The sequence below is a fragment of the Saimiri boliviensis genome, chromosome 8 (assembly GCF_048565385.1).
Source record: "Saimiri boliviensis isolate mSaiBol1 chromosome 8, mSaiBol1.pri, whole genome shotgun sequence".
Classification (NCBI taxonomy): domain Eukaryota; kingdom Metazoa; phylum Chordata; class Mammalia; order Primates; family Cebidae; genus Saimiri; species Saimiri boliviensis.
Window position 1 is genome coordinate 107,955,274 of NC_133456.1, and position 20,768 is coordinate 107,976,041.

Genomic DNA, 20,768 nt, shown 5'->3' on the forward strand with positions numbered 1-20,768 from the left:
TAACAAGTTGTCAACCAATTTTGACAATAACCACCAACTTATTTTTAAAAGAAACAACAGAGTAGAAAACATAAGAATGCCTTGTACGTGGTGTGGCCAGTGCTTTTGTTTCAGGTATACGTGCCTGTGTACATGTACTACTGGGTCTCCATGCACTTGCTTGCTTTGAGTTGTGGTCCAAAAGTTTCAAATTCTACAGTTTTTACACTCCTACTTCCCAGGCTGGCCAAACTTAGAAAGGCAGGCTCAGACTGCAACACTCGTTGGTCCTAACATCTCCTGAGTCTGAAAGGAAAAGCAATTGGCAGCAAAGGCAATTTAGTTTTGGCAAGTTGTAAAACCGGGAGTTCAGAAAGGCCAGGACAGCAGATTGTGGGAGTGACTCTTGACTGTCCTGGCCTGAAGCTCAGTGAATGAGTCTGAGATCACCGAACCGCAGCTCAAAACTTCTCAGCTGCTCTCGTTGGTAAAATCATGTGTTACGCTTGAACACTGTGAGAAAAAGTTGAGGAAGCTGGTGCTTAGAGAAGGCAGAAGAGAGTAAACAGAAGGAAGTGGACTAGTGAGAATAACCAGCAGAGGCACATGAGGAGTCATTTTAGCAAGCTGTATAAAGTTTACAATGGGGGAAAATAATTCATCAATGCTTTTATGATAAATTGTTTGGCCAACAACAAAATACATTTTTTTTTTTTTTTTTAAACAGAGACAGGGTTTCGCCACATTGGCCAGGCTGGTCTCGAACTCCTGACCTCGTGATTCACCCATCTTGGCCTCCCAAAGTGCTGGCATTACAGGCGTGAGCCACCACAACCGGTCCAAAATACATTTTTTAAATGAGCATGTTTCCAGCCAGGCACGGTGGCTCACACCTGTAATCCCAGCACTTTGGGAGCCCGAGGCAGGTGGATCATGAGGTCAAGAGATCAAGACCATCTTGGCCAACATTGTGAAACCCCCATCTCGACTAAAAATACAAAAGTTAGCTGGACATGGTGGCATGTGCCTGTAATCCCAGCTACTCAGGAAGCTGTGGCAAGAGAATCACTTGAACCCAGGAGGTGGAAGTTGCAGTGAGCCAAGATTGCACCACCACACTCCAGACTAGTGACAGAGACTCCATCTCAAAAAAAAAAAAAATTAAATAAAGAGCATTTTTCCAAAATTCTGAATGGGGTCAGCTCACACCACAGCTGTGTGGCTGGCCACACTGCACTCCCTAGCTATTCCACACCACCAGAGATTATTTTTAAATTTCAAATCACTGTAAGGTTACTGTTAACCATTAAAGGACTAGCGTGTGGTTATAGTTCAGCCAATGGAACTGCAGAGTCTGTGATGAAAACCAGTTGCCATAACAGTGTTCCCACAGCAACCCTCTGGGGACTGGCGCTGGCTCTAGAGCTCTGGACAGCTGGAAGCTCTTGCATCAATATGCCGTGAGAAAGCGCTTTTCGGCTCAAGACTCCCAATCTGACACCATACCATAGATTGCTATGGGATAAAGTTATTCTTTAGGGGCTTCATGGGAGTGTACTGGGGGAGGGAGGAGGCACACTCCATTCAGTTATGTTCTACCAGATATGCAGACAAAGGCAAGGCACATTTCAGCTTAATGTTCCCTTTCATTCAAACTGCCCCACTTAGTTCTACCATCCTTCCGTGTTAAGAAGCATTAACATGGCGGGGCAGGGTGGCTGGGAGTGGGTGGTGGGGTTGTGAGGACAGGCACATGTGGGTGAAAAGGAGCCAATGATATGAATTCCCAAATTCAAATCTATCAAAGATTTGTAAACACTAGTGTTTTCCAATCTGCTTTCTTTCTGAATATATTATTACTTTCTTTCCAACACAAAGATGGTTGTACTTCTAAGTTATTTAGTGAGATCAAACCCTGGAGTGATCTAAAGTGCTAGAGTAGGTTAGGAAATTATCAGAAGGCAGAGCTTAGCATTAAAAAGTCATACTGCCATCAAGCCTGCTTCCTAGTCCTCTGAGTTTTCACTGAGTGCTCTGAGCCCACAGCAGATTACTAAGTTCCATTCTCAGTGACAGCTGCCTGCCTAGCTCTGGTCTCTCAGGACCGCTGCCTTCTTCCTACAAGATCCGGACTGTCCTCTGTCTCTCTCTACGTGTCAATTACCTTTGGCCTCAGCTTTACTTTCCTAATTGTCCCCCAAAGATTGAAATCACAGCCACAACTTCCAGATTGCTGCAGGCTCAGTGTTGCAACACTGACAAAAATACGGCTCTGTCTCTGCAGCTGGCGATGATACGCCTAGGAAATGCACTATTTACTGCTGAGGGAACTCATTGTTTGGTTAAATTTGAATCCTGAGACAACTCTTATGGATAGGAGTCTGGGGAGGAAGAAAGGGAGAAATATACTTATCTAAGGGCTGTGACTGATTTTAAAAGGTCTTTATGATCTTATAAACAACTACAAAGAGAAATAGGTAGTATCTGCTGAACCAAATTTTCATGATTTGAAAATTGGGGAAGGGCATTTTTCTATATATCCTCATGTTGTTTGCAGTCATCTGAAGATCTTTAATTTCGGGGAAATGGAAATTTCTTAGTTTCCCTCCATGGCAGCCCAAAATGGTCAGTCACAGCCCAGCCCTATGGAACAGATTCCGTTTTTTCCCCAAACTGTCTAACCACACTGACGAATTTTAGGGGGTACTGGTGTCACATGACATAGTTTCTTCATGTGGAATACTAACAGCAAAACAGAAGACAACAAGAAATTAACGGACTATCCTACTGTGACCTGATGGTAAAAACAAAAAAAGTAACTTAGGGAGTATTCATTCAACAATATTTATAAATAGGTCCTATATAAGACCACAAGACGAAACTCTAGATTGCTGTCCTATCTTATGAAAGTCTGTCTCTCACTTGTGCTGGTTAAGTTCCACTAAGCTCTGATTTAATCACAAGAAAACATTTCCAAATGGGGGAGTGGGAGGTAGTGAATCCCAATTCAATTCCAGACAGTGGACCTCAGCCACCACCATGCATGTCACCAGCAGAAACGATCCTGTCCAGGCACAGCAGAAGACCACAGTGGCCAAAACTGGCTTTTGAACCTTCCCAAGAGGGGCCAGAATAGGCCACTGTGAATCTACGCCCACCTACTTGGCGACACGCAGCTCCCACCACATCCTCGGCCCTTCTAGATGCAGAACTGGCTGAAAGCAGGAACAGCCATAGGGCTGGTACAGTAAATACTTCATGAAATTCCCATGATTACTGCTGTTGCAGCTGACACTATGATTATTACTGTTATTGTTATGTGAGTACACAGCACCCCTAAACACAGGGCTCCTGACAGGGACTATGGCTCCCCTCTAGAGACAACAATGACACAACAACTAATATCGATGCGCTCTTATTATCTGCCAGTGTGCTAAGCATTCCACTTGAGCCCAACAGTGATGCTGTGAAGCATGGACTATTATTATTAACTACCATTTAAGACGAGGAAGCTGAGGCTTAGGAAGATCCAGTTGCTTGCCAAAGTCATACAGTGAGCAGGTGCTGAGCAGGACCGGAAGCTGGACATTCTGCCTTCGGAGCCCCCGCTCTTACCGCTATCCAGCGCCGCCACTCCACCTGCTCCGGCAGCATCCGCTCACCCACGCTGCCACATGAACGGAGGCCTCTCGGGTTCTAAAGCACAGTGACAGGTCACAATGATCTGAGTATAACACCGTGCAACATGAGAAGGAGCCCTCACTGTGGAAAACCAAGGCCAGGACCAACTCTCAGGTGGGGAAATCGGTACTGGCACTTTCCTCCTCTGTTGACAGGTGTGACTGGGAACGCAGTCTGCCTGGGTCTACTGACCTCATCACAGCTTCCCCACTCTCCCAGGCATCACAAACCACTGTCCCACCTTAACCTTGATGCACTGGGGTTACTTTGTTCTGAACTTAGTTTGGTGTGATACGCCATCTTTGTTTCTTCACACTTCTATTTCCTGTTAATTGTATCTGTCCTGAGAGATGACAAATAATAAAATTGACAGTTCTTAGAAGATAAAAGCAAGCTTGGAAATGCAAGAAAATAACATTTGAGTTATACCAGTAATAATATTTACATTCAAATTCTATTGCAAGATGGCAAAAGTTGGGCAACATTTAAAGACTATGAAGTTTCATTCAATGGTCCCATGTTTTTGAAATTTATAAAAATATTTTATATAAATACTACATAAAAGACAATATGCAAATTATAGTATTTTACTGAAACAATTAAGTCCATCCTCAAATGTTTCTTTTTAATCATCTAACCACAACTTTCAGGTCAACTGAAAAAAGGGTTTTAAACCCCCTTCTGTTGTCTACGGATTTAAATTGTGAGAAAGTCTTTAAAACTTAATTTTGGACTAATTAAAATGAAGGCAAGAAAGAAAAATCAGCTTGTAGTCAGATACGCTACGAAGACCAACAGAGTTCCGAAAACCAATCAAGGGTGACATCAGGTAGAACTCAGAGACTGGAAACTCCAGTTTTCTTCTTTCCTCATTCCTGTTGGTAATTCCAAAAGTCCACAGCCTGCTTCTGTAAGTTTCTTATTGTTATTTACACACCATACACACATCTCACAGTGCATTGTACTCCACACATTTGGATGGATCGGTAGGAAAGTGTTTCTGGCAAATAGTCATTAACCTCTTCAATCCCTAAGAAAATAAAGAAAACAAAGGTTGGTTATGACATGGTTAAATTATTCTTAACTGCCTTCCTCTGAACTTGCATCAGTTTGTCAGTGTCCCCAGTAAAACACAGCAGACCCAAGCAGTTTCACTCAGATGTATGCCTAGAGAAATGTTTTCTTCCTGTACACTTGCAGATCCACACGAGAATGTTCATCACAGAATGGTTCACAATAACAAAACCAAAAAATTGGAAACAATGCAAATTTCCATCCATAGGAGAACATATGAAAAAATTTTAGTGTGCTCACAAATGGGATGTCTTACAGCAGTAAGAATGAATTAACTCTAGCTACATGGAACAATTGGGCCTGTCTCAACCAGGTTCCAATAGAGAGAGAAACTCACTGCCCAGCCTAAGGCATCCATTTATATAATGAGGTAACTTCTCCTCCTATGCATCTAAAATTTAGGAAACTATTTACACATCAGTTGACAGGATTGAGAACATACACTGAAATTATTTTCTGTGTTCTGTGGTCAAGATGAGGAGCTCTGGTTGGGAAAGGTCGATATATATGATGCTTAGAAGCAATGTTGAATGTAAAAAGCAAGTGGCATGAAGTGTTACTACGTTCAGTGTGATATCCTTTCGAATTTTCGTAAAATTCAAAAACAAGCAAAAATGTATTGCTTAGAAATACACACATAACACGGTAGAATTCTTCTTCAAAAACAAAATAACCATTAACAAGCTAACAGTTACTTCTGGAGTATGGAAGGAAAATACAGTTTCAATGGCTTTCAGAACATTCTAGTTCTTAAACTGGGAATAAGGCTTTTAGACATTCATTCTATTACTTCCTAACTTGTGCCTTATATGTTCTCTTTTGTATGTACTAAACATTACACAATAAAAACACTTTACTACGTCAGCAAGAACTGTGTACCACATTCCAAGTGTGACCTGGCCATTCTTGCAGAATTCACTAGAAGCAGTGACTGCATCGCCTTTGTTCTGTATCTTTTCAACTGTAACTATGACCCTTGGCTGTTTAATTTAGACAACTATAATACACACACCTAATTCCCACTGATCTCACAAAATTCAAGTGCCTTCTATCTCCTCAGCGGTCTGGCCAGTTCTCCAGTGTAAAATGTTATAGTGATTTTTTAAACTAATGACAACAACTATCACTATTCAATTTCATCCTGTCTCTTTCAACTCATCCTTCAGGCTGTGATCTTTTAAAATCCTTGGTTGACATTTAGCTTGAGTTATTCTTCTTAGCTTTCTCATCCACCACTCAATAAACATGTCCGCTCAGTAAACACGTCCACTAAGTCATTATCCAAATACTCAATACTCTTCGCAAACAGGCCAGGGCAAGGACAGAGACCTGAGACAGCCATGATCAAGCTCTCTCAAAAACCATCCTGGGAAGAAGTCTATAACCAGCAATGAATCCTATTAACTGTGTAATCCATTAATGCACACATTTGTTTACAAGGAAAGACTTTGCCAAAGGTCTTACTGAAATCTACGTAACTTAACACCGTTAAGCTCAGTAAAATCACCAAAACAAACACCACCACAAACATCCCTGCAAAATCTCATTGGTCCCATAGTAAGCAGGCAACACAAATATTCATTACAGTCGGTATCCATGGGTTATGTGTCCGTAGAGTAAACCAACCCTGGCTAGACAATATTTGGGAAAAAAGCAGCAACAAAAAAAAAGAACACAATAAAAAATAATACAAGTAAATATCGTGTAACTATTTAAATAGCATTTACATTGTGTTAGATATTGTAAGTAATCTAGAGACGATTTAAAGTATACAGGAGGACGTGTGTAGATAATATGAAAATACTACGTCATTTTCTACCAGGGACTCGAGCATCCAGATTTCGCTATCTGCATGGTCCTGGAACCAACCCCTGGGGATACAAAGGGACGACTGACTAATTCTATGAATGGAGCCATAATCTAACAGATTCCACATCAGAGAAACAGGACTGTGAAGTATTTTAAGTACTTTGTGGATTCAAGGATTGCCCATATTATGTGATTTAGAAATTAGGGGTGTGGAGGGAGGTTATCTTTCAACTAATTTGCAAGAAGAAAGGATTTACGCACGTGATTCACTTTGCTTATTTTGTTGTTGTTGTTCCCTGTGTAACACGGCATTTGCTTTGGGATAAAGACCATTCCTCCACATGGTCCAGCTTCTCCTACTGTGAATTCTAATCAGGTGCATGCAGAACTGTGATTGGTAGCCATGGAAATACAGGTGATATCACTAATCTGGCATCTGAAGTTCCTAAAGGAATAGGTTAGAAAGCCAGGCAAGAGAACACCCTCATGAAATACAAATAGCTTCACTCAGCAGCAACACATGGCAAGAACTGCTACGAGCAAGTAGAAGGCAAACTGATGGTTTGCCTTGGAGGTGGTTTTCCCCACGTTAGAAGAATTGGAATCTTAGGTGTGTGTTCCCTATAGAAGACGAGTGGGTGATGCCTATTTATACTCACTAAGCAGATTCTGTGATTTAAAAATATCTACTAGTGTTCTGCCTGAAACCTTAGCTGCCAAAGGTTGTGAAACTCAATCATTTGAGTAGTAAGTAGTTTCCACAAAGTACTATGATAAATTTTTGTAAACAGGTCTGAGAGCACATGGCACAGATGTTTGAAGGTACGTCATCTCAGGACAGCATATGGTTATTTTCCAGATGGAAACAAATCTTTTCAACTGGACCCCTCAGGATTTCAGTTCAAATTGCTTAAGGAAACTTAAGCCAGTAAAACAAAAAGCTGCTTAGCTTAGCTTATGGCAAATGGCTTAAAAAACTGGTATTTTTAATTGGTTTATTTTTATAAAGCAATACCTTTCTCTAATAAATGTTTATTCAGTGCCTACTATATGCACTCTTCTAGGCTCTGGAAACAAAGTAGGGAACAAGCCAGAAAAAAAACCCACCCTCCTGAAATTATATTGTAAATAGGGAAGACAGATAAGAAACAAGATAAACTCATACAAAACAAAAAATATGTTCGACGATGCTAAGTGCTTTGGAGAAAATAAAGCAGGGAAGTGGGGTGTGTGGACATGTGGAGCAACCTGAAGGACTCTGGCTTGGACTCTGTATACTAGGAAGCCACTGCAGAGCTCTGAACAAGAGAGCAATACGCTCTGACTGTGTCTGAACTCGATCAGTCTGGGGACTGCTGCTAAGAAACTGGAGAGGGGCAAGAAGAGAAGCTCAGGGACCAGAGAGAAGACACTGGAATGATCCAGACGAGAGTGGCTGGACCCAGTGGCAGCAGGGAAGGTGGTGAGAAGGAATCAGGCTCCAGACATACTTTCAATATAGAACCAACAAGCTTTGACCCGGACAGGATACAGGCTGTGACAGGAAGAAAAAAGTCAAGGATAATTCGGGATTTTGTGTGTATGTTGAGAAAAAACAAAATCATACAATTCTTATATCAAATAGTAGCAGTCCTCTACCTCACTCTTTCCAAATCCTAATTGCAGCTCTCCAGAGGCAACCTTTTTCAAACCTTTTAAGTAGTTCCTCTGGTATTTATTGCCATATTTCTAAACACTATACTGGCAGTGCTTGGTTTTTGGGTCTCAGATACTAGCAGCATCTCCTGCCTTCCTATGAAGCAGAGGATCTCACCCTTACATTGCCCACTGGCATCACATATACACACACATGCCGAAAAAGCACTTTCTCCCCCATACTCCCCAAACCACATCTCTTAGTGAAATCAATACTCAAGGTTTACCTTAGAAAGGCTACACAAGCCGGGCGTGGTGGCTCAAGCCTGTAATCCCAGCACTTTGGGAGGCCGAGGCGGGTGGATCACGAGGTCAAGAGATCGAGACCATCCTGGTCAACATGGTGAAACCCCGTCTCTGCTAAAAATACAAAAAATTAGCTGGGCATGGTGGCGCGTGCCTGTAATCCCAGCTACTCAGGAGGCTGAGGCAGGAGAATTGCCTGAACCCAGGAGGCGGAGGATGCGGTGAGCCAAGATGGTGCCATTGCACTCCAGCCTGGGTAACAAGAGCGAAGCTCCGTCTCAAAAAAAAAAAAAAAAAAAAAAAAAAAAAGAAAGGCTACACAAATATCGCCCAAAACAAAGCCACAGGACATATTATGGTAATGACCTCCCCTTTCATAAGCTTTTTTTTTTTTTTTTTCCTAATCCATTCTCCAACATGAGATGACTCTCGCATGCCCAAACATCACTCGGGACGTGATCAGACACACCAGGGAATAGAACCTCTTCCATTTCTTCCTGGAGTCCTTCATCCATCTACTCTAACCTGGACCCACTTGTACTGCTACAGTCCTGGAGCATGACAACCCTGCACCTCCAACCTGGGAATTCCTCTCACCTTGCTCTGTGGTGGATCTCAGCTCTCGGATCTTTTTGTGTGGGTGGAGGACATCCTCAGGTAGAGTCAAGACTGCCCACGATCCAATCCCAATTCTACTACTGACCAGCTGTGTGACCTTGAGAACTCACTTCTCTATGCCTGTTTCCCCAGTTATAAAACAGGGAAATGTTAGCGTCCACCTCATCTTGCTGCTGTAAAGTACTGAAGGGAAGCAGAGAGTAAGCACTATAAAAGTGTCAGTTATGATGATGATGACTGCAGAGAATGTGTGCATGTGAGATGTCATTAGCCTATATTTACCCTTCACCTGATGGTTCAGAAAGAAAAAGAATTCTGAGTTGGACATTTTTTCCCTAGCTATTGCAAAAGTACATGCTCTACTGTCTTCTAGCTTCTAGTACTATCAGTGAGAAGTACGATAGTATTTTAATTCCTGAACCTTTGTAAGTGATCTTTTCTCTGAAGCATTTGAAATCTTATCTTTAGCCTTGGCCTCCCAATACTGCATTCTTTTGTGCCCTGATGTGAACTCTTCCTATTCATTTGCTCTGTGTTAAGTGAATTCTTTTTTTCATTCTATAAACTCATGTCCTTCAGGTCTGGGAAGTTTTCTTGCATTAATTATTTTCTATCTTCCCATGTCTATCAAAATAGCTACAAAAAAACTGACTCACATTTTATCTTTTCTGCTTTTCAAATTTCCTCAATTTTATCTTCTAACCCACTAATGTAATCATTAAATTCCTGCTATGTTTAAGAGTTCATTTTGATTCTCAAACTTTTTTTGTAGCCTAACGTTCTTATTTCATGCCTACAACCTTACCTAAGATTTTCTGTAGAGACAGGGCCTCACTTTGTCACCCAGGGTGGAGTACAGTGGCACAATCCTAGCTCAGTGCAGCCTCAAACTCCTCAGCTCAAGCAATCCTTCTACCTCGGCCTCCCAAGTAGCTGAGACTACAGACATGCACCACCATGCCCAGCTAACTTTTTTATTTTTTGTAGAGAAGGGATCTATTTTGCCTAGCCTGGTCTAGAACTCCTGGTGTCAAGTACTCCTTCCACCTCAACCTCCCCAGGTTGTGAGATTACAGGCATGAGCCACCACACCTGGCCTCTAAGGATATTATCATTCTCATTGAAGTTTTTTCTATTCTTTATCATTCTGTTTCTCTGTAAGTCTTTTTTGCTCTGTTTTGGTCTCAGCCTTCATGTTGGAGATTTTCTCCAAATGTCTGATGAATCTTAGGTGAACATTCATGTTGATGAGTAAGGCACTACAGAGCTGAATAGAAAACCTCCCTGAATGGGTGGGGCTTGTCCACAGGACTGCATGTTCGGACGACAGGGGAGCCAGATGGTTTTTTCACTGAAGGAACACTAAGTGTTAGTAACTTAGATCCTTTCTCTTGGGTCAGTTTTACAGAGCAGAATTCTCCAACTTCTTACCTCGTAAGCAAAACCCTGGCTGCCAGCATCAGAGGAATCTACAAACTAAAGGTCCCATTTGTCAATATCACAGACTTCCACATAATTTTCCTGTTTTCAGTGTGGCATCCCACCCTTCCTGAGTAGTACACATCTGTCCAAAAGCAAACCTATTTTCTGCCAGAGTGGGAGGAGGGCAGGGACCCCAATTGGGCAGGGAACCTCTGGACTACTTATCCTAATTCTCAGCCACTCCCTATTTTCGGCCTCCTCCCACGGCGGGGGCTTTGAGAAGTACCTACTATCCCCCATGTCCAGAGCTTTTCTAGTTTCTACAGTGGAAACTGATGGTTTCCTTAATGACTGCCTCCCACACAGTATTTAGCTATGTTGATTTTTCGAACAATATGTTTATAGGAAATGTTCTGCATTTAAAAGTCTACTTGGTGAGGCCAGGTGCAGTGGCTCATGCCTGTAATCCCAGCACTCTGGGAGGCCGAGGTGGGCGGATCACTTGAGGTCAGGAGTTCAATATCAGCCTGGCCAGCATGGCAAAACCCTGTCCCTAAAAAGATACAAAAAAAAAATTATCTAGACTTGGTGGCACACACCCTGCTACTCAGGAATCTGAGGCACAGTAAGTGTTTGAACCTAGGAGGTGGAAGTTGCAGTGAGCCAAGATCGTGCCACTGCACTCCAGCCTGGACGACAGAATGAGACCCTGTCTCAAATAAATAAATAAATCTTAACCATTTTTATGTGATGGGTGAACTGTACACATAAAAATGGTTAAGATGGTAAATTTTATGTTATGTATGTCACAATTTTTAAGTGTCTAAATGGAAGTAATACAGAATGTTCCAGACATGATATACAAATATCAGATACAGACATACTTTGGTTTATCATAGCATGTGATACAGGATATATCCTGGATAATGAGAGTTGTTTATACCCAGAGAAATCAATGAACCATTAAAACAACCAACCTGCATCCACTAAAAAGATTAACAATTTATTATTGCATAAAACAAAAACTTTAAAACAAACCAAACTACAATCACAGTTCTTTGCCTAGATTTGTTTTTTCTTTCTTTCAAGATGGAGTTTTGCTCTTGTTGCCCAGGCTAGAGTACAACAGCATGATCTAGGCTCACTGCAACCTCTGCCTCCCAGATTCAAGCGATTCTCCCGCCTCAGCCTCCCCAGTGGCTGGGACTACAGGCATGTGCCACCATGCCAAGCTAATTTTGTATTTTTAGTAGAGACCAGGTTTCTTCATGTTGATCAGGCTGGTCTCGAACACCCAACCTCAGGTGATCTGCCCACCTCGGCCTCCCAAAGTGCTGGATTATAGGCGTGAGCCACTACGCCTGGCCTAGATTTGCCTTTTTAATATATCATCAGAACTTGAGGAAAATATTTTGTTTATAAATAATCTTTATATTGGCATATAAAGACATTTTATTAAATCAATTATTTCTGTATTTTTTTTGCCAGTCTACACTATGAAACAAAGCCTTAAAGAGGAAAGCACAGATCCAATTAGTGGTACATCCTAAAACTGTGAATGAGGAGTAAGATGAGTGACATTTTCCACCCAGCTATTTAAAATTCTGTCATAAACTGCAAAAGTTCTAAAACAGTAATGAATTAACATGCAGTACTCCAGTTAAAAATTAATCCTAACTTCATACTCTAGGAATACTGCAAAAGTTCTAATACAGTAATGAATTAACATGCAGTACTCCAGTTAAAAATTAATCCTAACTTCATACTCTAGGAATGCTCTTTCGACTTGAAATGTAATGCTCGAAAAATGTGTACTTAATAAGTACATTTCTATCATTTCAGCCAAGATCTGTAGTCATGCATTAAAAGGCCGATACTTCAAATACTGCCTACAGGAACTCTTTTCACACAAGTACATTGTTAAAATTGAATTCATCCAAACAAGTCATTCTGGACTTTTAAGTCACTGATCTGGGTTCGGCACCAGGGATGACGGCAGATGAAGGCAACTGCACGCAGGTTCTCACGAGAAGCCACTGTAAGTAATAAACATACAAAAACCAGTATCTGAAGGACTTAGCAAAAACTAAAGAAAACAGCTTGGGACTAACTCAAACTGCCCGCATAATTGATGCTAAGAAGCAGCCTGCTGCTCTTTTTACTTATCTGTATTTTTGTTTTCTATAGGATAACAAGTTTCCATTGCAAAGGTTCATTTCACAGAAAGTAACCCCAAATTACAAATAACAATTCAAAAATTAAGTAAAAACATACTCCAAATGACTAATTTGAGGGAAGATTTCATTTATGTACCAGGCTTTCACAATGGAGACTGGTCTCGCTTTTTCCAACCATGTGGTTGAGAAACCTAAGATTTAACACCCTAAAGTAAAATGCCTCTTTCCCATCAATAAGCTGCCAGCTAGAAAGCAGAATGACCCAGTTTCAATCAGCATTCCCCCAAATCTGTTTCCAAAACACACTAATGTTCCATGATACTAAAAGGTATTACTATATAAAACATAAATACTAGCAGTTTTTCTAAAAATGTACTCTTTTAATATGCCAGGAAGAGTAAATGGGTAGACAGCTGCCATCATGCAACAACTTGCCACTTGCCTTTAAGAAATGGCTTCTCATAGGCAAGAATGCCAGGCTGTGGCATGAAGCCAATTGACCCACAAGTATATGACATACATTATAGCACTGAGACATGGGCGCATTTACCAGCAGCTATAATACTGTGTGTGCAAAATACAGATCAAGCTGTGATCACTACCGCAGTAATGAATGTTTGTTTTATCAGTTTTGGTAACATGTGAACACATCACAAATTCACAAATGTTCCAAGGCCAACTAAATTTGGAAAATGCTAGTACAGATTATGCCAAAACCTGAAATATGGATTGAAATAACTGACATAAAATATTGGAATGATGTCTTTACTAGAAAATTAATAAACTTAAGCTTACTGAAAACAACCTGCCAGCGAATATTATAGGACATTTACCCTTTGTAATAGCAAAAGCTAACGAGAAATTATTTAGAAGATTACTGTTCCTTAATCTTCTAGCCTCCGAAGGAATCTTTAACATAGTGCACAGATCAGTTCATCCACACGTATCACGGAGGACACCAGCAGTCGAACTGGATACTGTGATAGTGGTGGTTTTGAGGATGTTACAAAGGAGTAGGCAGGACTCAGGACCACGAAGACAGCAGGGCATCCTAGCACTGGCAATCCTCGGAAGCTGTGGCTACCCAAGTTCTGCAGGCAAGGGAGGAGAGTGGCCACTGGAACCCAGGGAGGGTGGCTGTATGGAGACAGCCCCCCAAGAGAAGCGATGGCCTCGGGTGGAGGGGTGCAGTCACCCTAGGGACCTCTGTAGGAAGGGAGTCAGGAAAATAAATACCCTAAACTCATTCTTCTCCAAGCTACAGAATGCCTTCCAGTCCTCTCAGCCTCTGCTGGCCAGGGCGCCTATGAGTGTCGTTGATAAAAGTCACGTGTGAAGGGAACACAGTGAGGAAGGGCGAGGGTGTTCTGGCAGGGCAATAGCTCTCTGACATGCATTTCACCTCATCTTTTTCTCCTGTCTACCAAGCCTTCCCTTCTTTTTGACAAATAAAGAGTGCCCAAGATGTGAACTTCTTCAAGAGCTATCTGGGAATTACTGAATTATAAAGTCTCTAAATAACCATGAGTTTCCTATCACCCATATAAAAGGAGCTTCACCCAAAGTCTGGACCAGCGGTTACATCTCTATTTGGAAGAATGAACAAAGGCCTTAAAGCTACTTCCACCAATTTCCATCTAACCCTAGACTTGAAACAAGCTAATAAGCTATAGAACTTTTCTTCGATCTGCCTGTGGAGAACCCTCCCTGTGGTATATTTAAATTTTGTGAGAAATATAACACTTCAAACAACTTTCATTGTTTAAATTCTACAGAGGTTTGCATAAAACCAAAAGATGAAATCTATGCTCCAGTGAAAACAGCCCTTTGAATTATTTTCTAAATTTCATGAAACCTATTTTTCACCAGCATTTCTAAATAAAAAAACAATTATCCTACACATTACGAGTTTCCATTTACATGATGTCCAAGAACAGGCAAAACTAACCCATAATGGTTACTTCTGATAGGAGGAGGACTCAGGCTGTGAACAGGCACGAAGGAACCTGCTGGAAATGTTCTAACTAGGTCTTGTTTTATAGCTTGATATACATGATATGTAATCAAGAATCATTGGGCTACATCATTAAGGTTAGTATACTTCAAGCACTACCATGTTTGTTGAGGCATTTTAAACTGCAATTTAAAAAGAAATATTAAATGATTTTCACATTTTCACATTTACCAAATACATAAACCCATTTTACCAAATGTATAAACCCAAACCTTTTTTTTTTTTTTTTTTTTTTGAGACGGAGTTTCGCTCTTGTTATCCAGGCTGGAGTGCAGTGGCGCGATCTCGGCTCACTGCAACCTCCGCCTCCTGGGTTCAGGCAATTCTCCTGCCTCCGCCTCCTGAGTAGCTGGGATTACAGGCACGCACCACCATGCCCAGCTAATTTTTTGTATTTTTAGTAGAGACGGGGTTTCACCATGGTGACCAGGATGGTCTCGATCTCTTGACCTCGTGATCCACCCGCCTCGGCCTCCCAAAGTGCTGGGATTACAGGCTTGAGCCACCGTGCCCGGCAAACCCAAACCTTTTTTACATTAAGATAAATGTTAAGATAATGTAAAAAAGGTTTGGGTTTATACATTTACTAAGGGTCAGCAAACTGTGGTTCTCAGGCCACTTGCCTGTTTTCTACATTGTTTTACTGGATCACAGCTACTGGCTGCTTTCGTGCCGTAGCTGCATGGGTATTTGTAGACAGCAAGAAATACAACGCCCAAGATATTTACTATCCGAGCCTTTAAGAAAAATTCTGCCAACTCGACTTAAACTTCACATAATAAATTGTCCTTTTTTTTAGGAGAATTCAAATCAACCTCATCCAGATATCAAAGTAACAACAGGAAGATTTTTTTAGACAGCTTAGTAAATTACTCAGTGAATTGCAACCAAGAATTTCACAAAACTCTAACACAGGGTGGCCTCATTCTTCTGTTTTCAGTTACACTATGAGTTTAAGACATAGATCATAAACTGGCATTCTGTTTAGCCTTACACGATGTCAAATTTTTTTTTATTTTATTCCAATCTTTTAAAAATAGGAGAGTATTTTTTTTTTTCTTTCAAAAACCAAGATTTAACTCCTCATTAAAAAAATAAATGGAAGACCCAGCAACACTGGAACCATATACAAGTTAACAATGAGCTCAGCTGACTTCGTCAACAGAGACGCCAAGCATCACTGATGCTCAGTATCACTTCTGCATCATTCATTTCTCTTACGGTACAGTTCAGAGGAAAATGAAATGCGGCTGCTAGTTGCACCTATATAAAGAGTAGGAAATGGAAGACGGAAGGCCAGAGGTTTTGTTAACACTCAGCTCACTTGTTATCTTAGTGACTCTTGGGCACGAGTTGAAACATGAGATTTAAGCAATGGCCTCTAGAGAAAATGGCAAAAAATGAGAGAAATCTGGCCAGAAAGACCAAAAAGGGCAATGGTTTATGCCTGCAGACATGAAGAGGTGGGTATCTTCCTCTATCTCCCACCTTGGGACAATTCTGCCTATTAAAAAGCTTAATATTTTTTGCACCTTCTTGTGAGTCTGTAATTATTTCAAAATAAAAGGTTTTCTGAAAAAGCTTTGTCTTACACTGACTAAAAAACTGTCCAATTGTATAAAACAAGTTTAATCCTCTTCCATCAGAAAGTTCTGCCATTATCTATAGCAGGAATTCCCCAACCCCTGGGCCGCAGACCAGTCCTGGTCCGTGGCCTGTTAGGACATGGCCACACAGCAGGAGGTGAGTGGACTACCACCTGAGCGCCATCTGTCTCCTGTCATATCCATGGAGGCATTAGATCCTCACAGGGGTGCAAACCCAACTGTGAACAGCACATGTGAGGGATCTAGGTTGCGTGCTCCTTATGAGAATCTAAAGCCTGATGATCTGGGGTGGAACAGTTTCATCCTGAAACCATCCCCAACCTCCCCAATCCATGGAAAAATTGTCTTCCACAAAACCAGTCCCTGGTGCCAAAAATGTCGAGGACCACTGATCTACAACTTTTGCCCAGATTCTCACCAAGAGTCTCCTTTTTCGAGGACTAGAAAAAGAACCATTATTATCACCTCTCTTGCTCTTATCACATATTCATTCAATTAGCAAATATTTATTGAGCATCCACCATTAGTCAGATACTGTTCGAGATTCTAGAGTACAACACTGAACTATGCTTTTGTCCTGTAGAACCTACACTAGGTTATTAGGTCTCATAAAGTAGCAAAAGCCATCAAAGCCTTCTGGCCTTATGGCCATATCATACCACCAATTTTATTGCACTAAATTTAGTCCACTAAATTTCTTTTTTTTTTTTTTTTTTTTTAATTTTTGACACGGTCTTGCCACCCAGGCTGAAGTGCAGTGGCGCAATCCCAACTCACTGCAACCTTAACTCCCAGGCTGAAGAGATCCTCCAGCCTCAGCCTCTCAAGTAGCTGGGACTACAGGTACACGCAACCATGGCTAGTTTTTATTTTTTGTAGAAATGGGGTCTTGCTATGTTGCCCAGGATGGTCATAAACTGGCTTCAGGCAATCCTCTCGTCTCAGCCTCTTGAAGTGCTGGAATTACAGGTGTGAGCCACCATGCCCAGCCCCTAATTTTTTTCTGTATCCACTGCCTAATTATAAGCTTAAGCAAATGGGTTATGGATCCAATGTTCTTATGGTAATCCTTCCTTCCTACATAAGGCATGTTTAGACTCTGTCCTTCTCTCTAGTCTGTCAGGAACTTCTACAACAGCAGTTTCTTTTGCACCTTAGCATACACTCCATCCCTTCTAGTTTCTTATTGTCTGCAAACCTGATAAATTCATCCTTCTGTATAGTCATCCAAGTCAATCATTAAAAGTTGAATGGATAGCACTGAGGTCCCTAAGACCCCAGACATACATCTCTTGCGTGACTCTAAGAGACATGAGTCCATTGTTTAATGTTCCATGAGTTCTCCCTCTCTCAATGAGCTATGAGTTCAACCCAAGTTGCCCTTTCCACAAGAATATCATTGGGTTTACATCAAACCTTCCTAAATTTCAGATTCAGTATGCTCATCCATTTTTCTCTCATCACGTTGTGGGGAAAAGAATTTTTTTTTAATGGGAAGAGAACAGTTAAAAAGGAAGAATAATGGAGTAAGGACAGGTCATTACATAGCTTCCAAAATAAACCAGAATTCTTGAACAAATGCTAGGTATACATAAGAAAAAAAAAAAAAATCGCCGGGCGCGGTGGCTCACACCTGCAATCCCAACATTTTGGGTGGCCAAGGCGGGTGGATCACGAGGTCAAGAGATCGAGACCATCCTGGTTAACACGGTGAAACCCCATCTCTACTAAAAATACAAAAAATTAGCTGGGCATGGTGGTGCGTGCCTGTAATCCCAGCTACTCAGGAGGCGGAGGCAGGAGAACTGCCTGAACCCAGGAGGCGGAGGTTGCGGTGAGCCAAGATCGCGCCATTGCACTCCAGCCTGGGTAACAAGAGTGAAACTGTCTCAAAAAAAAAAAAATCACTCTCTGGGGAGGTGAAAATCACATCACTGTTTATCCGAAATGTTATTTTTCAGACAATTGATTTAATCATATGAACTTTTATACACAATAGCTTTGGCCACAGTATAGATGAAAACAATTAGCAAATTTAATCCTTGGAATCTATTTTCTATTGTTAAAACCAAGTAACTTTTTTTTCCAACTAAAAGCTTCTGCCTTTAACACATTCACTAGTGGTTATTAAAAAATGGAAATATGTTTGAATTTCTGGAATTATAATTGAACTCTGTATACAGTTCACATGAGGGAGTCCAATTGAAATTGTATTTTAAAATGCTCATATATGTGACTAAGGCATAAAGCATGACACAAATTAACATTCAGCACTTGGAAGTGAAATAAAAACAAAAAAATAATTCATGAATATGGTAATGACTGTTCTCTGGCACAAAATCTGAAAGTGCTTTTATGCATTTTAAGTAAACTTCAAATTTTAAGTAAACTTCCACAGTATCATCTTCAAGTTCTAGAACTATCATCCAGCAAGTCATTTTACAGACACAATCTGGGATTTAGGACAACCTGGCAAACGCTGTATGATAGTTGATTTTCTTATTGAGAATAGGGAGAAAAGCTTAGTCCAACCACAGTAACAAGTTTATCTGAGTCATGTGTTAACCTGGAGAAACCAAGTCATCAACACTTCAGACCTGTTCACATGACTAGAGAAGTACTGTTTTATGCTACTTAAAATGATTATACACATTAAAGCCAAGTCTTTACTCTCCATACCTTTTAACCCGGTAGAAGTTAGACTACCTTCGAAGTAACAAAGCAGGGCTTATTGTAAAATACTCTAAGTTTGTTATTCTTCACTGAACTTCCAAATTTCTCTGATCAGCTCAACTTTTACTTGCTAACAGATGTGTCTTTTAAGGAAAAAAAAAAAAAAGCAGCAAAAGGCAATCATTTCATATCAGTGCTAAGGTAATACGAAAGCACAACACTCACACTGTCTTCCATCAAATATGAAAGTTGAAAGGGAAGGTGACTTCAATGCCAGTGCTTATAAAGACGGGACTTCCATCCTATCACACTATGTTCTATTTGCTTTAATTCTGCGCCTGCTTTCCAGACTTACAGAGTTTCGAGAATTAGAGAATATTCACTTCCAGGGCAATTCCTGGCCCTCCCAACTGCTTACCTGAATATATTTCCGCTGAGTTTCATCATTTAACACATGTGCAACATGCTTGGAAAAAATCTTCTCTCTTCCGGTTCTGGCATGGATGCCAACCATGGTGACGCCGATAGGCCAAGGCGCATTTCCGATGGCCATCTGAAGATATGCGTCATTCGCCTAAAAGGGGCGTGTACGAAGAAATCAGAAAGGCAGAAAGTTGTATTGACCCAAATTCTTATGTCAAGTATTTCACAGTCCTTTATGATGTAATTTTCATCCACCTCCTGGGTACATTGAAAATTACTGTTACGCAAACAAAAGAGATTAAAATATAGGGTAACAGACTGCCCTGCCCAGGAGCACAAATGTCCATGGAAAAACAGAAGCCAAAGCTAGGTTGTGAGTCAGAAAAAGGTAAATGTTCCTTTGCAGCCTTTGTGTGCTGGAAATGAATAACATTTCAGATCTGGAATTAGCAAGTAGGCACTTGAACGCACTGATAAAAAATTCTAGTTTCGGTCTCCTATAGGCCCAGTCTTCTCCACAGGGAGTCATGTAGGAGACAGGGGCTGACATTCCCTACACAGCACTGTGGTTCTCTGAAGGCAGTGGGGGCTCAGTATGCGGGGACAGCCACACAGGGTCCCTAACAGATGTGTAAACAGAGAGGAAACACTGGCCCTCTAGTCAAATAGCTGAAGGATGAGATCGCTCCACTTTGCCCCCCATCCAACCTCCCACCTGCCAAGAACCTTTAAAGAGCCACAAAAAGTGAAGACAGAAACCAAGGAAGACAAATGGCTCTTTTTCCTAACCAAACCTGGCTGGCTATACGGGAAAAAAATAAAAATAAAAATAAAAAAATAACAGAAAGTAAATAAATTCTAAAAGACCCCAAGGGCTAAGAGAAGCTTATAAAGCCAGGCCTCAAACAGATTTTAATTTAAAAAATCAGATACCTATGAGATTGATAGGTAAATTTTTTTAAAATCAGATACTACAAATAGGGTAGGTAAAAGATCATTTTCTACTCCAAAGATAAATTTGAACTTGTTCTGCTCAACGGATTTTAGAAAGCTTAATTTTCTAAGGGCATATGTACATTTTTATCACTAATTTTCATGCATATAAATTTTAACATTAGATCTTAACTGATAAAAATTCCAATATTTAGTTTCCCCCAAATTTCAAAGAAACGGTCTAAATAGGTTATTAGTTTCTTGGTTCTTTCTGTAGTTTATATAAAATAAGCTTACACTTGCACTTAGTTCTGATATGTGACCACAAGAAAAAGCAGTAAGAGGAAAGGCATCCATTCTGGCAGGCAGGTGATGGGAATTTTCTTCCTGCAGTGATGGTGACCTTATCTATCCATG

General features: G+C 40.9%; 1 protein-coding gene across 2 annotated transcripts in view; it reads right to left on the minus strand.

The window, feature by feature from the left end:
- Positions 1-4,575: 4,575 nt before the first annotated feature.
- The window catches only part of PRPF18 (pre-mRNA processing factor 18), a 40,268-nt gene continuing 24,075 nt past the window's right edge, over positions 4,576-20,768 (minus strand). For both annotated transcript variants that reach the window (XM_010341179.3, XM_003930622.4), the window contains 2 exons: positions 19,414-19,569; positions 4,576-4,690 (listed from right to left, as the gene is read on the minus strand). In XM_010341179.3, the coding sequence (XP_010339481.1) occupies positions 4,610-4,690; positions 19,414-19,569 (237 nt within the window). In that variant the 3' untranslated portion in view covers positions 4,576-4,609. The remainder of the gene's footprint in view (positions 4,691-19,413; positions 19,570-20,768) is intronic.